Raw genomic sequence first — 12683 nt, forward strand, 5'->3', positions numbered from 1 at the left:
TCTGCCTCTCTCCTTCCCTCTCTTCACAGCTCCAGGAGCAGAAGCAGTTGCTCAGGTCCTGGCCTTAGGTCCCTTCCTGCATACCCTATGGCAGCAATTTTACAGTTTCTGCAATGGTCACTGATTGTGATGAGAGGGTAGGTGCTAGCTCTTCCCATGAGGTCAATGTGCAGACTGCTGCATGGGAACACAGTAGGATGCTGTGGTAGAAGAGGGAAGAAGGGGAAGGGATGAATATTACAACCCATCTGATGCTGCACCTGGATCTGTGCCCTTGGAATGGCAAATGCCAAATGATCATCTTGCTTGAAGAAACTTAACCTGGAGTAAAACTGGCCACGAATGGCAAAATATAAGTACACTTCAAGAGCTTGCCAGGGCTAATTTTTTAGAGAAACGGCTGGCAGATTAGTACAGATAAACTGAGATTTTTGTTTTGGTAATTTAAGAACAAGTTCTGCACTGGCAAAAAAATAGCACTGGTCATAGCCCTCTGCATAGCAGAGAATTTCAGCTTTTAGACATTCATCTTCTAGGAGAAAAACATTTGATTCAACATTTACGTTCAGAGTCATGTTATACACTGCACTAGGATATGACTTAAACTGTTGAGTTCTGCCAGGGAATAAGAAGCCCTTCTCCGGTTGCACATTCGGGTGTGCTGGCACTGGCTAGCTCCTTCCCAAAGGAAGTGCTGAGACATGAGCAGAGAGTGGGCAAACCCTGGCTCTGTTCATTCAGTTCAGCTATTCCAGCCAGCCAAATGTGAGAACAGGAGCAGTTTGCCGTAACAATGTGCTGTAAGTTACCACCCCTCTGGAGGCAGGAGGATGCAGGTGATGTGCTGAGGCTCAGCAGTGTCCCAGAGCTCCGTGCGCCTGCTGTGGTGGGCACTGTGTGTCATTCCTGCTCGGGGAGTTGTGAGAGGTCCCTCCCTAGGCTCTGTGCAGAACAGCACCTTTGATTCATGTAGATGAGTCTGAACAACTTTAATATTTCCTACGTCTTCACAATCCTAATCACTCCATTAATATGTATATAGTAAAATGCTATCTACTCCCCACCCACAGCTGCCTGCCAGAAAGCTGCTTCATGTCACATAAGGACAAGGCTTCATAAGGAATTGCTGTGAATCTGAGATGCTTACTGAGTGACTATGCAGTATGCCAAGAATGGATATTTCAATTGCTTCGGCTTTTTGTTTTTAAGCCAAGGCACAAACCAAGGCATGGGGATTGATGTTATAAATCCTTACGCATGTAAGTAGTTGCATTGACTTCGGAATATTACTTTCATTAGTAAACAATCATTGGTGGACTAGTCCTTTAAAAATAACAGAAAATTATATCAAAGACAATTTTCCAATACTAGATCTTTTTTTGCTATCATTTAGCTCAAGGCAAAGTAGTTAGGAGTTCTCATCATCTAAAGAAATATATTTCTGCTTACCTTCTCCTAACACATAAAGAAAACAAATGGTCAATGCAGATTAATTAGATATCAAGCACAGAAAAGGCATATAGTTGCAAAGGAACTTTAATTACCAGGGCTGTGAAGAGAGCTTATTTAGGCATTGAAATAGGTTACCCAGGGAGGTGGTGGAGTCACTGTCCCTGAGGGTGTTCAAGGAAAGGCTGGACGTGGTGCTTAGGGACATGGCTTTGTGGGCGACGCTGGTAGTAGGGGGATGGTTGGACCAGATGATCTTGGAGGGCTTTTCCAACCTTTATGATTCTATGATTATTACGCTAATATCGAGATTTAAGAAAATGGATGCATGCACGGATGTTTCATATCACACCCATGCCAAAGTTTATTAGTGAGAAAGAATTAACAGGATGAAAGAGTAATGCAGTTGTAGCATATGATAAGGAAGTACAGGAGGTAAAGCCTGTACAGATTTTAGACTCTTCAAAATTGTCTTTTTAACATTGCAGTGCTCCATACAAATATTGTGGACTGGTCAGCCTAGAAGCTATGGGGAGGGACTGGCAGAAGAAATCTTCATAAAGATTAAGTCAGTGAATTTTCCTAGTATCATAAAGGAGCTGGTTGCAGGTGGCAACACCATGCACTTAACAGCCCTCCTGTACTTCCTTCCCCCAGTTCCCCTTCCCCTGCACCCTGCACAGACCCCAGGGTCAATGGAAAAGGCTTTGATTGCTTTTTCGTGGGGAGAAGAGACACTGTGGGGTGATGAGCTCGTGCTGAGCTCTCAAACTGCTCGCATTAAAAAGGCTCCATGGAGCAGCGAGAGCACCAGGTCAAAGCAGCTGTGTTTTTATTCTCCACTGCAGTTCTGGCCCATACCAGAGTCTGGCTGAAAATGGCTAGCAGGCTGTAAGAGCTGCTGCACTTGAGTAAAACAACGTGTTAATCTAGATTTCAGCCCCAGTTCCAAGGATCTCAGATGATCAGAGTTCAGCGCCAACTAAAACTGTTCATGCATGGATTTAAAATGTGTAAGCAGTATTACTGAAAATCACATGCACAGCCATAATGTGTTAACCACAGAGGCTCCTGCCATGCTTTCCTCTGTGATTGCAGATGAAGGGAAGAGAACCCTAGAGAAATGAGGAGTCTGATTTTCTTTTTCTCTGCTCTTCAGTACTTTAAAGGTTTTCCTGTTCGCTATTATCCATTCATGCCTCTTTGGCACATGGCTGTTTTTTTTCCAAACAGACTTTCCATTTTGTTGGCCAGCCGTGCAGTCTAGAAGTAGTCTCAGGCCTGGAAATATGGTCTGGTGAGCAGACTGTTGAAGAGACCCTGTATCATCTGCACAACACTGTTGTTATTGGACAGAGAAACTACCGTGCTGCTGGACACTGAGATTTTATATGAAAATGCATGAGAATATCTATAATTTATTATAATTATATATTATATATTATATATTATATATTATATATTATATATTATATATTATATATTATATATTATATATTATATATTATATATTATATATTATACATATATATAATTATAATTATTAATTTATATGAGAAATCTATAATTTATTAAGTCCTGGGGAAGTCCATCGTTTATGTGTTCTTCCACATGCATGCAGGCATTGGTACAACTTCTTAGTATTTTTACATTTCCTTCTATATATAGGCTTATGGTAATAAATTGGAGCTGGTGATGTAGCATGCAACAAATGCAACATAAAACACTGTCAGGTGGTACTGAGTTTAGCACTGTTTGTCCTGGAAAATTTTGTATATTTCAGCCTTGAAGTTAAATATTCCACTAAAAAAAAGGCAAATCCCTGAGTATCCAGTCTCCTGTGGTATTGTATTTAATCACAGCATCACAGAATGGCTGAGGTTGTTAGGGATCTCCAGAGATCATCTGGTCCAGCCCCCTGTTCAAGCACGGTCCCCTACAGCACATTACCCTGGATTGTGTCCAGATGGCTTTTGAATATCTCCAGGGAAGGAGACTCCACAGCCTGTTCCAGTGCTCTCTATATCTGCAGCTCATCTGTCTGCAGGAATAAATGGACTTGGAAGAAAGGGGTCATAATCTTTTCATTCTCTTTCTGGCACAGCCCAACACAGCTACTCTAGTATGTGATTGCTTGATATTTATTGATAATGTGGTGATGCAAGTAGCACCAAACTGTCTGAAGCTACATGAGAGAGGCGTCAGTGTTGGCTCTCTGCCCACCTTAATGGGAAATTCTAAAAAAGCTTCCCCTGAATGGTGAATAACATTTCCTATAAGAAAATAATGTCAGGGTTTCCCAAAATCTCTGTTGATGGCCATGTTAGACAGCCTGCATGTCTGCAGCAGATACAACAACTTTGAAAATTGGAGTAGCGGTGAAAAGAACTCAGGCACCAACAAAAAACACACTCAGTATGTCTGGGAAACCTGAACCCCCAGGGCTGTTCATTCTTACTGCCTGACCCTGATGAACGTTTCTGATCAGCCACTCCATCGAGGAGTCATTAATCCTCCATGCAGTCTGCAGATATTTCTTTTTTCTTCTCATTTTGGGCTCTGTCCTTTCCAGATGTGTCCCCTCAGTGATGCCTCACTGACAATCAAAAGTGGATGTCCAGCCTTTCACAAGGAAGAGTTTTGTTGTCTGTGTGTGTATGTGTGTGAGTGTATGGACCACCATATGTGTCAAAAACGGCTTTTGGAGGTGACTAGGGGTTTGGTGCCTATTGCTGTTATTTGGGATTTGTATTCAGACTGTGCATCATCAGTCTGTGTAAGGACCACTGGCTGTTATTGCAGCTTCCTAACAACAGCTCAATCAAAGCAGAAGTCCATAGAGTGCAGAGTGTCTCTGAGGTTGGATAACTGAATATCATGTATGAATACGGTGTATTTACTTAATCCAAATAAATATATTATGAATTCTAAATTAAATGTAATCCACTACTTAATAAATGGGGAGACCCATGCATTTATTTTACACTGCTTCATTCCTGGAATGTAGCATTTAGTTTTCTGCCTAATGTTCTATAGGTTAGTTCATATGACAGGTAAACTCCTTTGTACCCTGAAATCATATTTTGAATTAATTGACATGCATGTCTACCATGATGTTGGCAAGCAGATGCTCCAGTTATGTTAATTATTGGGTAACTTGAAGATTGTATTACTGAAGTTGTAAAGGTGGATATGTTTTTCTATCATTGTGGCTTTGCCAACAGTACTTTGTAATTAGATATGTGATTAAAAATATCTAAGAAACAAACAGTCTTTAAGATATGTTATGTTTTCTGTTCATTTTTCTTGTTGCTTTTCTTCATTTTAGCACTGCTACAGCCTTTAATCTAGGCACAAATGCATATGTTTTCATTAGAGTTGGAGAATTACAGAGTAATTGACCTTTTACCCTAAAGCTATAAAATATAAAGCAAGTATGTTTTGCAAAATCTGATCTGAAAAAGTTGCAGGTGACCCTGGGGGGAATGAAGGAGAAAGAAAGTAATGCCGAAGACCAGGATGGGGGGGTAACACATTGTTTGGAGGCAAGTGAGGACATACTGGAACACCGCCTGTACATAGCTCTGCAGCTATTCCTACAGGGAGACGATGTTTCAAAAATTGCCTGGCTGTTCCCTTGCTTCTTCATGCCAGTTCCTCCCTACCAGAGGGAACCAAAAGTCGTTCTGTATTTTCAGGGCACAGAGACTGGACTTTGACAGAAAGTGATGACAGTGAGGAAGGAGGAGAAAGGTGGTGGCAGCCTGCAGATTCTGGGGACAGATATTTGGTATGGAAAAAGAGTTGCACATCTCCAACTCTGCTTAATTGGACCCATCTCTGAAATGAAAGTGCAACTTTTTGTAACACGATCTTTAAAGCTACCAATTCATTTTACGTTTTGATGTCTTTAACTACTCATGTTTTGTTAATACTTTTTCATGTCGCCTGAGAAGCCATGCTACAGAATTTCAGCAGGACGCTGCTCATCGTTTCTACTGTTTCATTTCTCTGTATATTTATGCAGCAAGCCAGCCAGAAGCAATGTGCAGTGATGTCAACAAGAGATGGCAGAATTTAATACTCACTGCCATCCCAAAAGTTAGCAAACCAGCTGGTAGCACCTTATCAATAAGATAACTTGCTTCAAGTCACTATCAAAACATCACCACGGTCACATCATTGCTGGAAATTTGCTACTTGCTAATAACATACAGGGATAAACAGAAGCATAAGTATCTCTTTAGGGTAACATACTGAGTGTTAGCATCACAGATCTTGCTCTGTGTCTAATTCATCTGCTTTGGATTCAAAATTTACTTTTCAAAGGACTTTAAAGCTTTTCTAAGCTAATGTCGGAGCTTATTTCACTATAGCTAAATGCTCCTGGTGTAGTGAAAGAGCATTTTTCTGTTCAATATGTTTTGGAAATGGCTTACTGTAGGAATTTAAACCATAGAATCATAGAGTGCTTTTGACTGGAAAGGACTTTAAAGGCCATCTAATTGTCACGGACAGGTACACATCCCACTACATCAGGTTGCTCAAAGTCTCATCTGACCTGGCCTTGAACACCTCCAGGGATGGAGCATCCACAGCTTCTCTGGGCAACCTGTGCCACTGCCTCACCACATGCAGAGTGAAGAATTTCTTCCCTATATCTAATCTAGATCTACCCTCTTTTAGTTCAAAAAGGGTATCCCTACACTCCCTGACACAGAGTCCCTCCCCAGCTTTCCTGTAGGCCCCCTTATAGGTACTGGAAGGCCGCTGTAAAGTCTCCCTGGAGCCTTCTCTTCTCCAGGCTGAACAACCCCAGCTCCCTCACCCTGTCTTCACAGGAGAGGTGCTTCAGCCCTCTGATCAGCTTTGTGGCCCTCCTCTGGACTTGTTCTGATACTTCCATGTCTTTTTGTGCTGGGGGCCCCAGAGTGCTCCAGGTGGGGTCTCACAAGAGCAGAGGGGGAGAATCACCTCCTTTGTCCTGCTGGCCACATTTCTTTTAATGCAGCCCAGGATACAGTTGGCTTTCTGGGCTGCAAGCGCGTATTGCTGGCTCATGTTGAGCTTCTCAACAACCAAGACCCCCAGGTCCTTCTCCTCAGGGCTGCTCTCAATCCATTCTCCACCCAGCCTGTATTTGTGCTTGGGATTGTCCCAGCACAGGTGCAGGACCTTGCACTTGGTCTTCTTCAACTTCATGAGGTTCTCACAGGCCCACCTCTCAGGCCTGTCCAGGTCCCTCTGGATGGCATCCCTTCCCTCCAGCATGCTGACTGCACCACACAGCTTGGTGTCAGTCAGCAAACTTGCTGAGGGTGCACTCGATCCCACTGTCCATGTCACCAACAAAGATGTTAAACAGTGCTGGTACCAATACTGACCCCTGAGGAACACCACTCATCATTGATCTCCACCTGGACATCGAGCCATTGACCACAACACTTTGAGTGCGACCATCCAGCCAATTCCTTACTCACCGAGTGGTTCATCCATCAAATTCACATCTCTCCACTATAGAGACAAGGATGTCACATGGAACAGTGTCAAATGCACAAGCCCGGGCATATGACGTCAATTGCTCTTCCCCTACCCACCAGTGCTGTAAGCCCATCGTAGAAGGCCACCAGATTTGTCAGGCACGATCTGCCCTGAGTGAAGCCATGTTGGCTGTCACCAATCACCTCCTTATCTTCCATGTGCCTTAGCATAGTTTCCAGGAGGATCTGCTCCACAGTCTTGCTGGGCACAGAGGTGAGACTGACTGGCCTGACTGGCCAGGGTCTTCCTCTTTCTCTTTACAAAAATGGGGATTATATTTCTCCTCTTCCAGTCAGTGGGAACTTCAACAGACTGCTACGACTTCTCAGCTATGATGGACGGTGGCTTAGCAACTACATTTGCCACTTCTCTCAGTACCTGTGGATATATCTCATCATGTCCCTTGGACTTGTGCACCTTCATGTTTCTTAGCTGGTCTCGAATCTGATCTTCTCCTACAGTGGGTAAATGGCTATTGACATGTTTTAAACAACTATTTTTACACAAAACAACAAAAATGATGACAACAACAACAAAAAACACAACATAGTGAAGTGGACCTAAAACCACTTGTAAGTATATAAAACATTGATTCAGCTGGAGGAGAAGGGGAGACAGCTTTGACTTATGCCTTTTTATTTCTTAATCACAACTTGAGAAACATTGACCTTAAAAAGGTCAGTGCTAATCCTCAGAGGAGGAAAGGGAGTTGGCAGCCCTGCAGGCTCCTCTGCTCTGCAGTGCTACCGGAGACAGTACCTTTGTAACATTAAATATAGAATAGGAGGGGAAGTGCAGTGTTTTAATCCTTCACATTGACCTCTACCTTGTGTGATATTGCAGATGGTAGGGGAAGAGTTCCTTATCTGTGCTGCATTTGGTGCCATTGGGTTTGTAATGGTAACTCTCCTGACTCAGAGACATTCAGGTCACACTCCACACAGAGCTTTGAAAAATGCAGTGCTGCGTGTATATACAGACTGAAAAATGACTTTCTATGCTTTCAAAATTTGTACCTCTACATGCTTCATTTTGGTACCAATAAACATCAAAGTGACTATTTTTCAAGTTTTGTTCAATTTCACATATATCTGTGTGAAATATGTGTGAAATTTCTGTGGGAAATACACTCTCCATACTTTACTTACCTCACCATTGAAGAAGCAGAATATAGTCGCCACAAGTAAGCCCTAAAAGAAAAAAATTTAGAGATCAGAACTTACATATATATGCTTCTGCTTTGTTTGGAAGTTTGGACTTGAGGGATGAAAGAAAAAATCTTTAGTCTACTTCTTCTGCATTGTGGACATTTCGCCTAACCTGCTCCTAGCTCTTAGTTATGTTATTACATTGATTTTTGTCTTTTCTTATCAACACATTTTACCATTTTCTTCCATATTACTGACATTGCTAGATGATCTATTCCAGCTATAAAGTTATTTTTGTACGAGAGGTCTGCAGAAGGAAAACTAAGTAATATGTAAGATAGACGTCTTGCTTACAATGGAGTAATCCCCTGATACTGGCTTTGCTGAAGAGAAGGCAGAGGAGTTCTCCTACATGCTGACACTTGTTTGTGAGAGTGCAGTTACCCAGTTAAAAGACAAGGGAAACCCAGCTGTGCCAGGAAGGCTTTAAATTGAAGTGTATGTTAGGATAAGTGGACTTTTATATTTGCAGCATCGGTATGGATGGAGAGGATGTGAAAAGAGGTATTAGTGGTCAGAAAAAAGGGGAAAAAATAGTAGCAATAAAACAAACAACACAAAACTGGGTGAATTAGAAAGTAAGGGGGAGGGGAAAAAAAAAGCAAAAGAGAGGTTGCAGATCCTAGCTTGGACCTAAACTGCTTTAAATTAATTTAATTATTGCCACGGTCATTCAGGTATTTCATTACCTCTATAAGATTAAACAAGGCTAAGCCAAGAACATGAGGTGAAGAAGTATAAAATAGGTAAGAGAGAAAATTATTGTGCATAGGGCCTGCCATTCAAAGTCACGCAATTACACTTAGTTTTCTAAGCAGCACTAGCTGTTATTAAAATAGCAATACATAGCAAAACTGGGAGCCAAATGCTTTCATATTAGATTATTTAAAGCAGTTATTATAAACTAAACTTACAGCAGTTCATGAAATTGAGGGAAAAAACTATCCAGTACAATAGCTTGTTTTCCCAGGGGCTGCTTTTAAGAGCTTTACAGCTGGACCTTTTTTATAAATCCTCATTTAACTGATTATCAGTTAAATTGTAGCTAACACTTTGTAAAATGTCTTGGACTCTCAAGTGAATATTATGGACCGCAAACTTAGGGTAAAATAAATGTTGTAACAAAATGCTTATATATCAGGAACACACAGAGGCTGGTTCAAAGAGGTGCTGATCACCTGAATTTCTGCAATTATTTTACTCTAATAAATTTTCTTTAGTACGTAACATGTAATTTGGCATGACTTCAAATGGCTGTAAAGACAGAGAAGGAGGAAGGATAGTTGGAGTGATAAAAAGAGAGAGTCTCTTCATGTTTTGGAAAAATGGTATATTCAGAAAACTCAAATACCAGAACACAGTGTGTAAAGCCTAATAGTTTTTCCCTAACCTCTGGTTTGAGAAACACCACAAAGTCAGCCAAACCTTATGCCTCTAAAGCAGAATTTTGGCAGACCACAGATGCCGACATCCAAAATTTATGCAAGGGGAGCAAACCTTGCACTTTCCTGTAGTGATTATGCTCCTGCACTGTGTGTGCTACATTAATTTGCACTGTCTTGCAAAACATCTGCTGTTCAACTACATGCTATATGGTCACATCAGGGGTTCCACCATTCTGCTAGAATGTGTCTATATGAACAGCAACCAGCCACAATGGGGAATGAGATGGATTTTGATGTCCTCTAGGATTAGAGAAGCTTGATGGATATCCCATATCCACACAGCAGATATGAAAGGCATCAGAATGAGAGAAAGAAGCGAAGTAAATTTTCTACTTCTGTTCTTCAACAAAATTGTTGCCCCTTTATTCAAAGAATTCTCCATCAAAACCCCAAACCCAAATAAATATTGTGAGGAACAGAAATGGACTGATCACTATGCAGGGCTGGTAAGATAACCTTTCTTGAAGTTGGATGAGGTTTCATGGCAGATGGGAGTCTAATGATTCTGAAGGAGAATAATGGATAACCTATATGGCATCTGCCCATTTACAGATAGCAAACTATGGGATCAGTCAGCCTTCTGTGCAAACACAGAAGCGATGTTCACACAACTGGTGAAAATTATTAACATGAGAACGAAAGAAAACATGCAGCAAAGATCTGGAAGATTAAAAGTGCAAGTAAACTGCTTGTTGCTTTTAATTAGAGTAAATACTAAAATGGTCCTGTGCCTTTCCAGAATTTTAAGCAATATCTCAAGACAGTAGGATGCTTAGCCTCACTAAGAGTTGCCACCTCACTGTGTTTTATGAAATACATATATCACAGCTACAACATGAAGCTCTGGCACTAAGATTCTTCAAGCCCACTCATTTCTATCGTGCCTTTATTCTAACATCCAACATGCTTTCCACTAGAGTCCAAAAATGCTGTTACATGAACAATTATTTCTATCTATCTATTTCTATTTCTATTTATTTCTATTTCTATTTCTATTTCTATTTCTATTTCTATTTCTATTTCTATTTCTATTTCTATTTCTATTTCTATTTCTATTTCTATTTCTATTTCTATTTCTATTTCTATTTCTATTTCTATTTCTATTTCTATTTCTATTTCTATTTCTATTTCTATTTCTATTTCTATTTCTATTTCTATTTCTATTTCTTCTGATTTCTACATATATTTTTCTCATAGTTCAGAGTACTATGTATATCTTCACTTGCAAAGCTACAGAGACATCAGTAGCAGATATCAGCTTTGTCTCTTCAGAGCTAGGAAGGCTTGGGATGCTGATAATTTTACAGGGGATATATTATAATCTGTAAGAGACTGGATGAAGGTTGATCATGCCATGCAGGGCCCACAGGTTAATTCTTCTATTTCTTTGACATATGTCTTCTGTATTCTCTCTATCCACTGCTGTTTTTTGCTCAGGGTGCAATCCTTTCTAAGAACAAGATCTCTAGGTCAATTACATCTCTCTGACACTGTGTGGGGTTGATAAACTGACCTGTGACATACTGCCCGCTGACAGGAGGGTACCAATGGTTGTAGGACTGAAAGCAGGGATAAGGACTACATTTATTTTGAGATTGAGGCCTTTAAAGACTGTTTCTGAAACTATTTTATTTCTGGAACCATGTGAAGATCAAATGAACATGTCTTTCTAGCGAGTCATACCCAAGGGACTGCTCAGAATCAGCAGCTCTCAGATCTTCATGTGAGTTTTTCAGTGAGTTTTTCCCCGTGTTTAAGTCCCAGTATTGGTCCAAGGACATTCTCTGCTTGACAGGTATTTGACTTGTATTTCACTGTCCTACATTTGCTGAGGTTAAAAACAAACAAAAAATCATTATGTGGATACTGCAAATTTCTGTGGGTTACTGATACCTCATTTGTGTTTCTTCTAGCTTATGTCTCCAAAAAAAAAATAAAGCATATATAAGTATGCTTACTTTTGTTTTTCCTGAGTTTCCATGACTTTAATCTCTGCTCTAATTACACACCCTATAGGCTTTTGTGAGATAATATATTTATTATCAATAGTAGAAGATAAGGGTAGAGGTAAAGGTACAGATAGCTATTGTATAAAAAATCAGTTTCTGTTTCTCTTTGTGGGCTTTGGTCCATGTCCATCCACTTCTGGATCTGAATGGACAGAAAATAAAAGTAAAAATAAAAATAAAAAAAAACAACAGTCAACAAAACAAAACATGGCCAAGGTGCTTCAGTGAAGTGTTTCCCATTCTCTCTCTCTCCCATTTCGGAAAAGAGCTTTGAGAAAAACAATGCTGTGTTCTTCATCATTTTCATTCATAGTACATCCATACAGCACCTCTGAGGTAAATGATTACCTTAGGAATTGTTCATTTATGTTAGGTTAACAACAACAACAACAAAAAATAGCATTCAGCTTTCAAAAAAAAAAAAAGTCCCAAAGTTTTATTGGCTCAAAATTTTAGAAAATTTTGAAATTACTAATAATACAAAGGAAAAAAAAAAGAGAAGAAGAAAGACAAATAAAAGAAACACTTATGTTCTCAAAAGCAGTCCTATTACCTTAACTTTGCACAGGAGAGAATGTTTCTGTCTGGTTTGGCACTATAGAGGATATTTATTTCCCCTTATATGGAGAAACAGATGAAATGAATTCCTTCTCAAATGGATTGAAATATCTTAGTATTTTTTAGAGGTTACTTTTAAATGGGTTACTTTTGTCCTTCATAAAGGTGTTATCAAGATTATCAGCTGGAATTAAATTTACAACTTGGGTATAGATGTGTCTCAAACCCATGCCTGAAAAATGCAAAATAACTGTGATACAAAGGAGGCCCTCATGAACTGGACCTCCTGGCCTAGCAGGACAGGAGGTGCTGTCCTGAGGGTGCTGCTTGGAAGCTGCTGAGCAACACCTGAGGAGAAAGAAAACTTTGATTATGCTCTGTGTAATAGAAAAAAATCTTTTGTTTGCCAATAACAAGGCCATTATACCGAATAGCATTGTCATTTCTCATTAGAGACAGAATTGCATGTTTAT

General features: G+C 40.2%; 1 protein-coding gene across 5 annotated transcripts in view; it reads right to left on the bottom strand.

Moving 5' to 3' along the window:
* CALCR (calcitonin receptor) overlaps positions 1-12683 on the bottom strand; it is a 177938-nt gene that overhangs the window by 3388 nt on the left and 161867 nt on the right. For all 5 annotated transcript variants that reach the window (XM_066991728.1, XM_048077527.2, XM_048077526.2 and 2 more), the window contains one exon: positions 8139-8180. In XM_066991728.1, coding sequence (XP_066847829.1) covers positions 8139-8180 — 42 coding nt within the window. The remainder of the gene's footprint in view (positions 1-8138; positions 8181-12683) is intronic.

The sequence above is a fragment of the Anser cygnoides genome, chromosome 2 (assembly GCF_040182565.1).
Source record: "Anser cygnoides isolate HZ-2024a breed goose chromosome 2, Taihu_goose_T2T_genome, whole genome shotgun sequence".
NCBI classification, from domain to species: domain Eukaryota; kingdom Metazoa; phylum Chordata; class Aves; order Anseriformes; family Anatidae; genus Anser; species Anser cygnoides.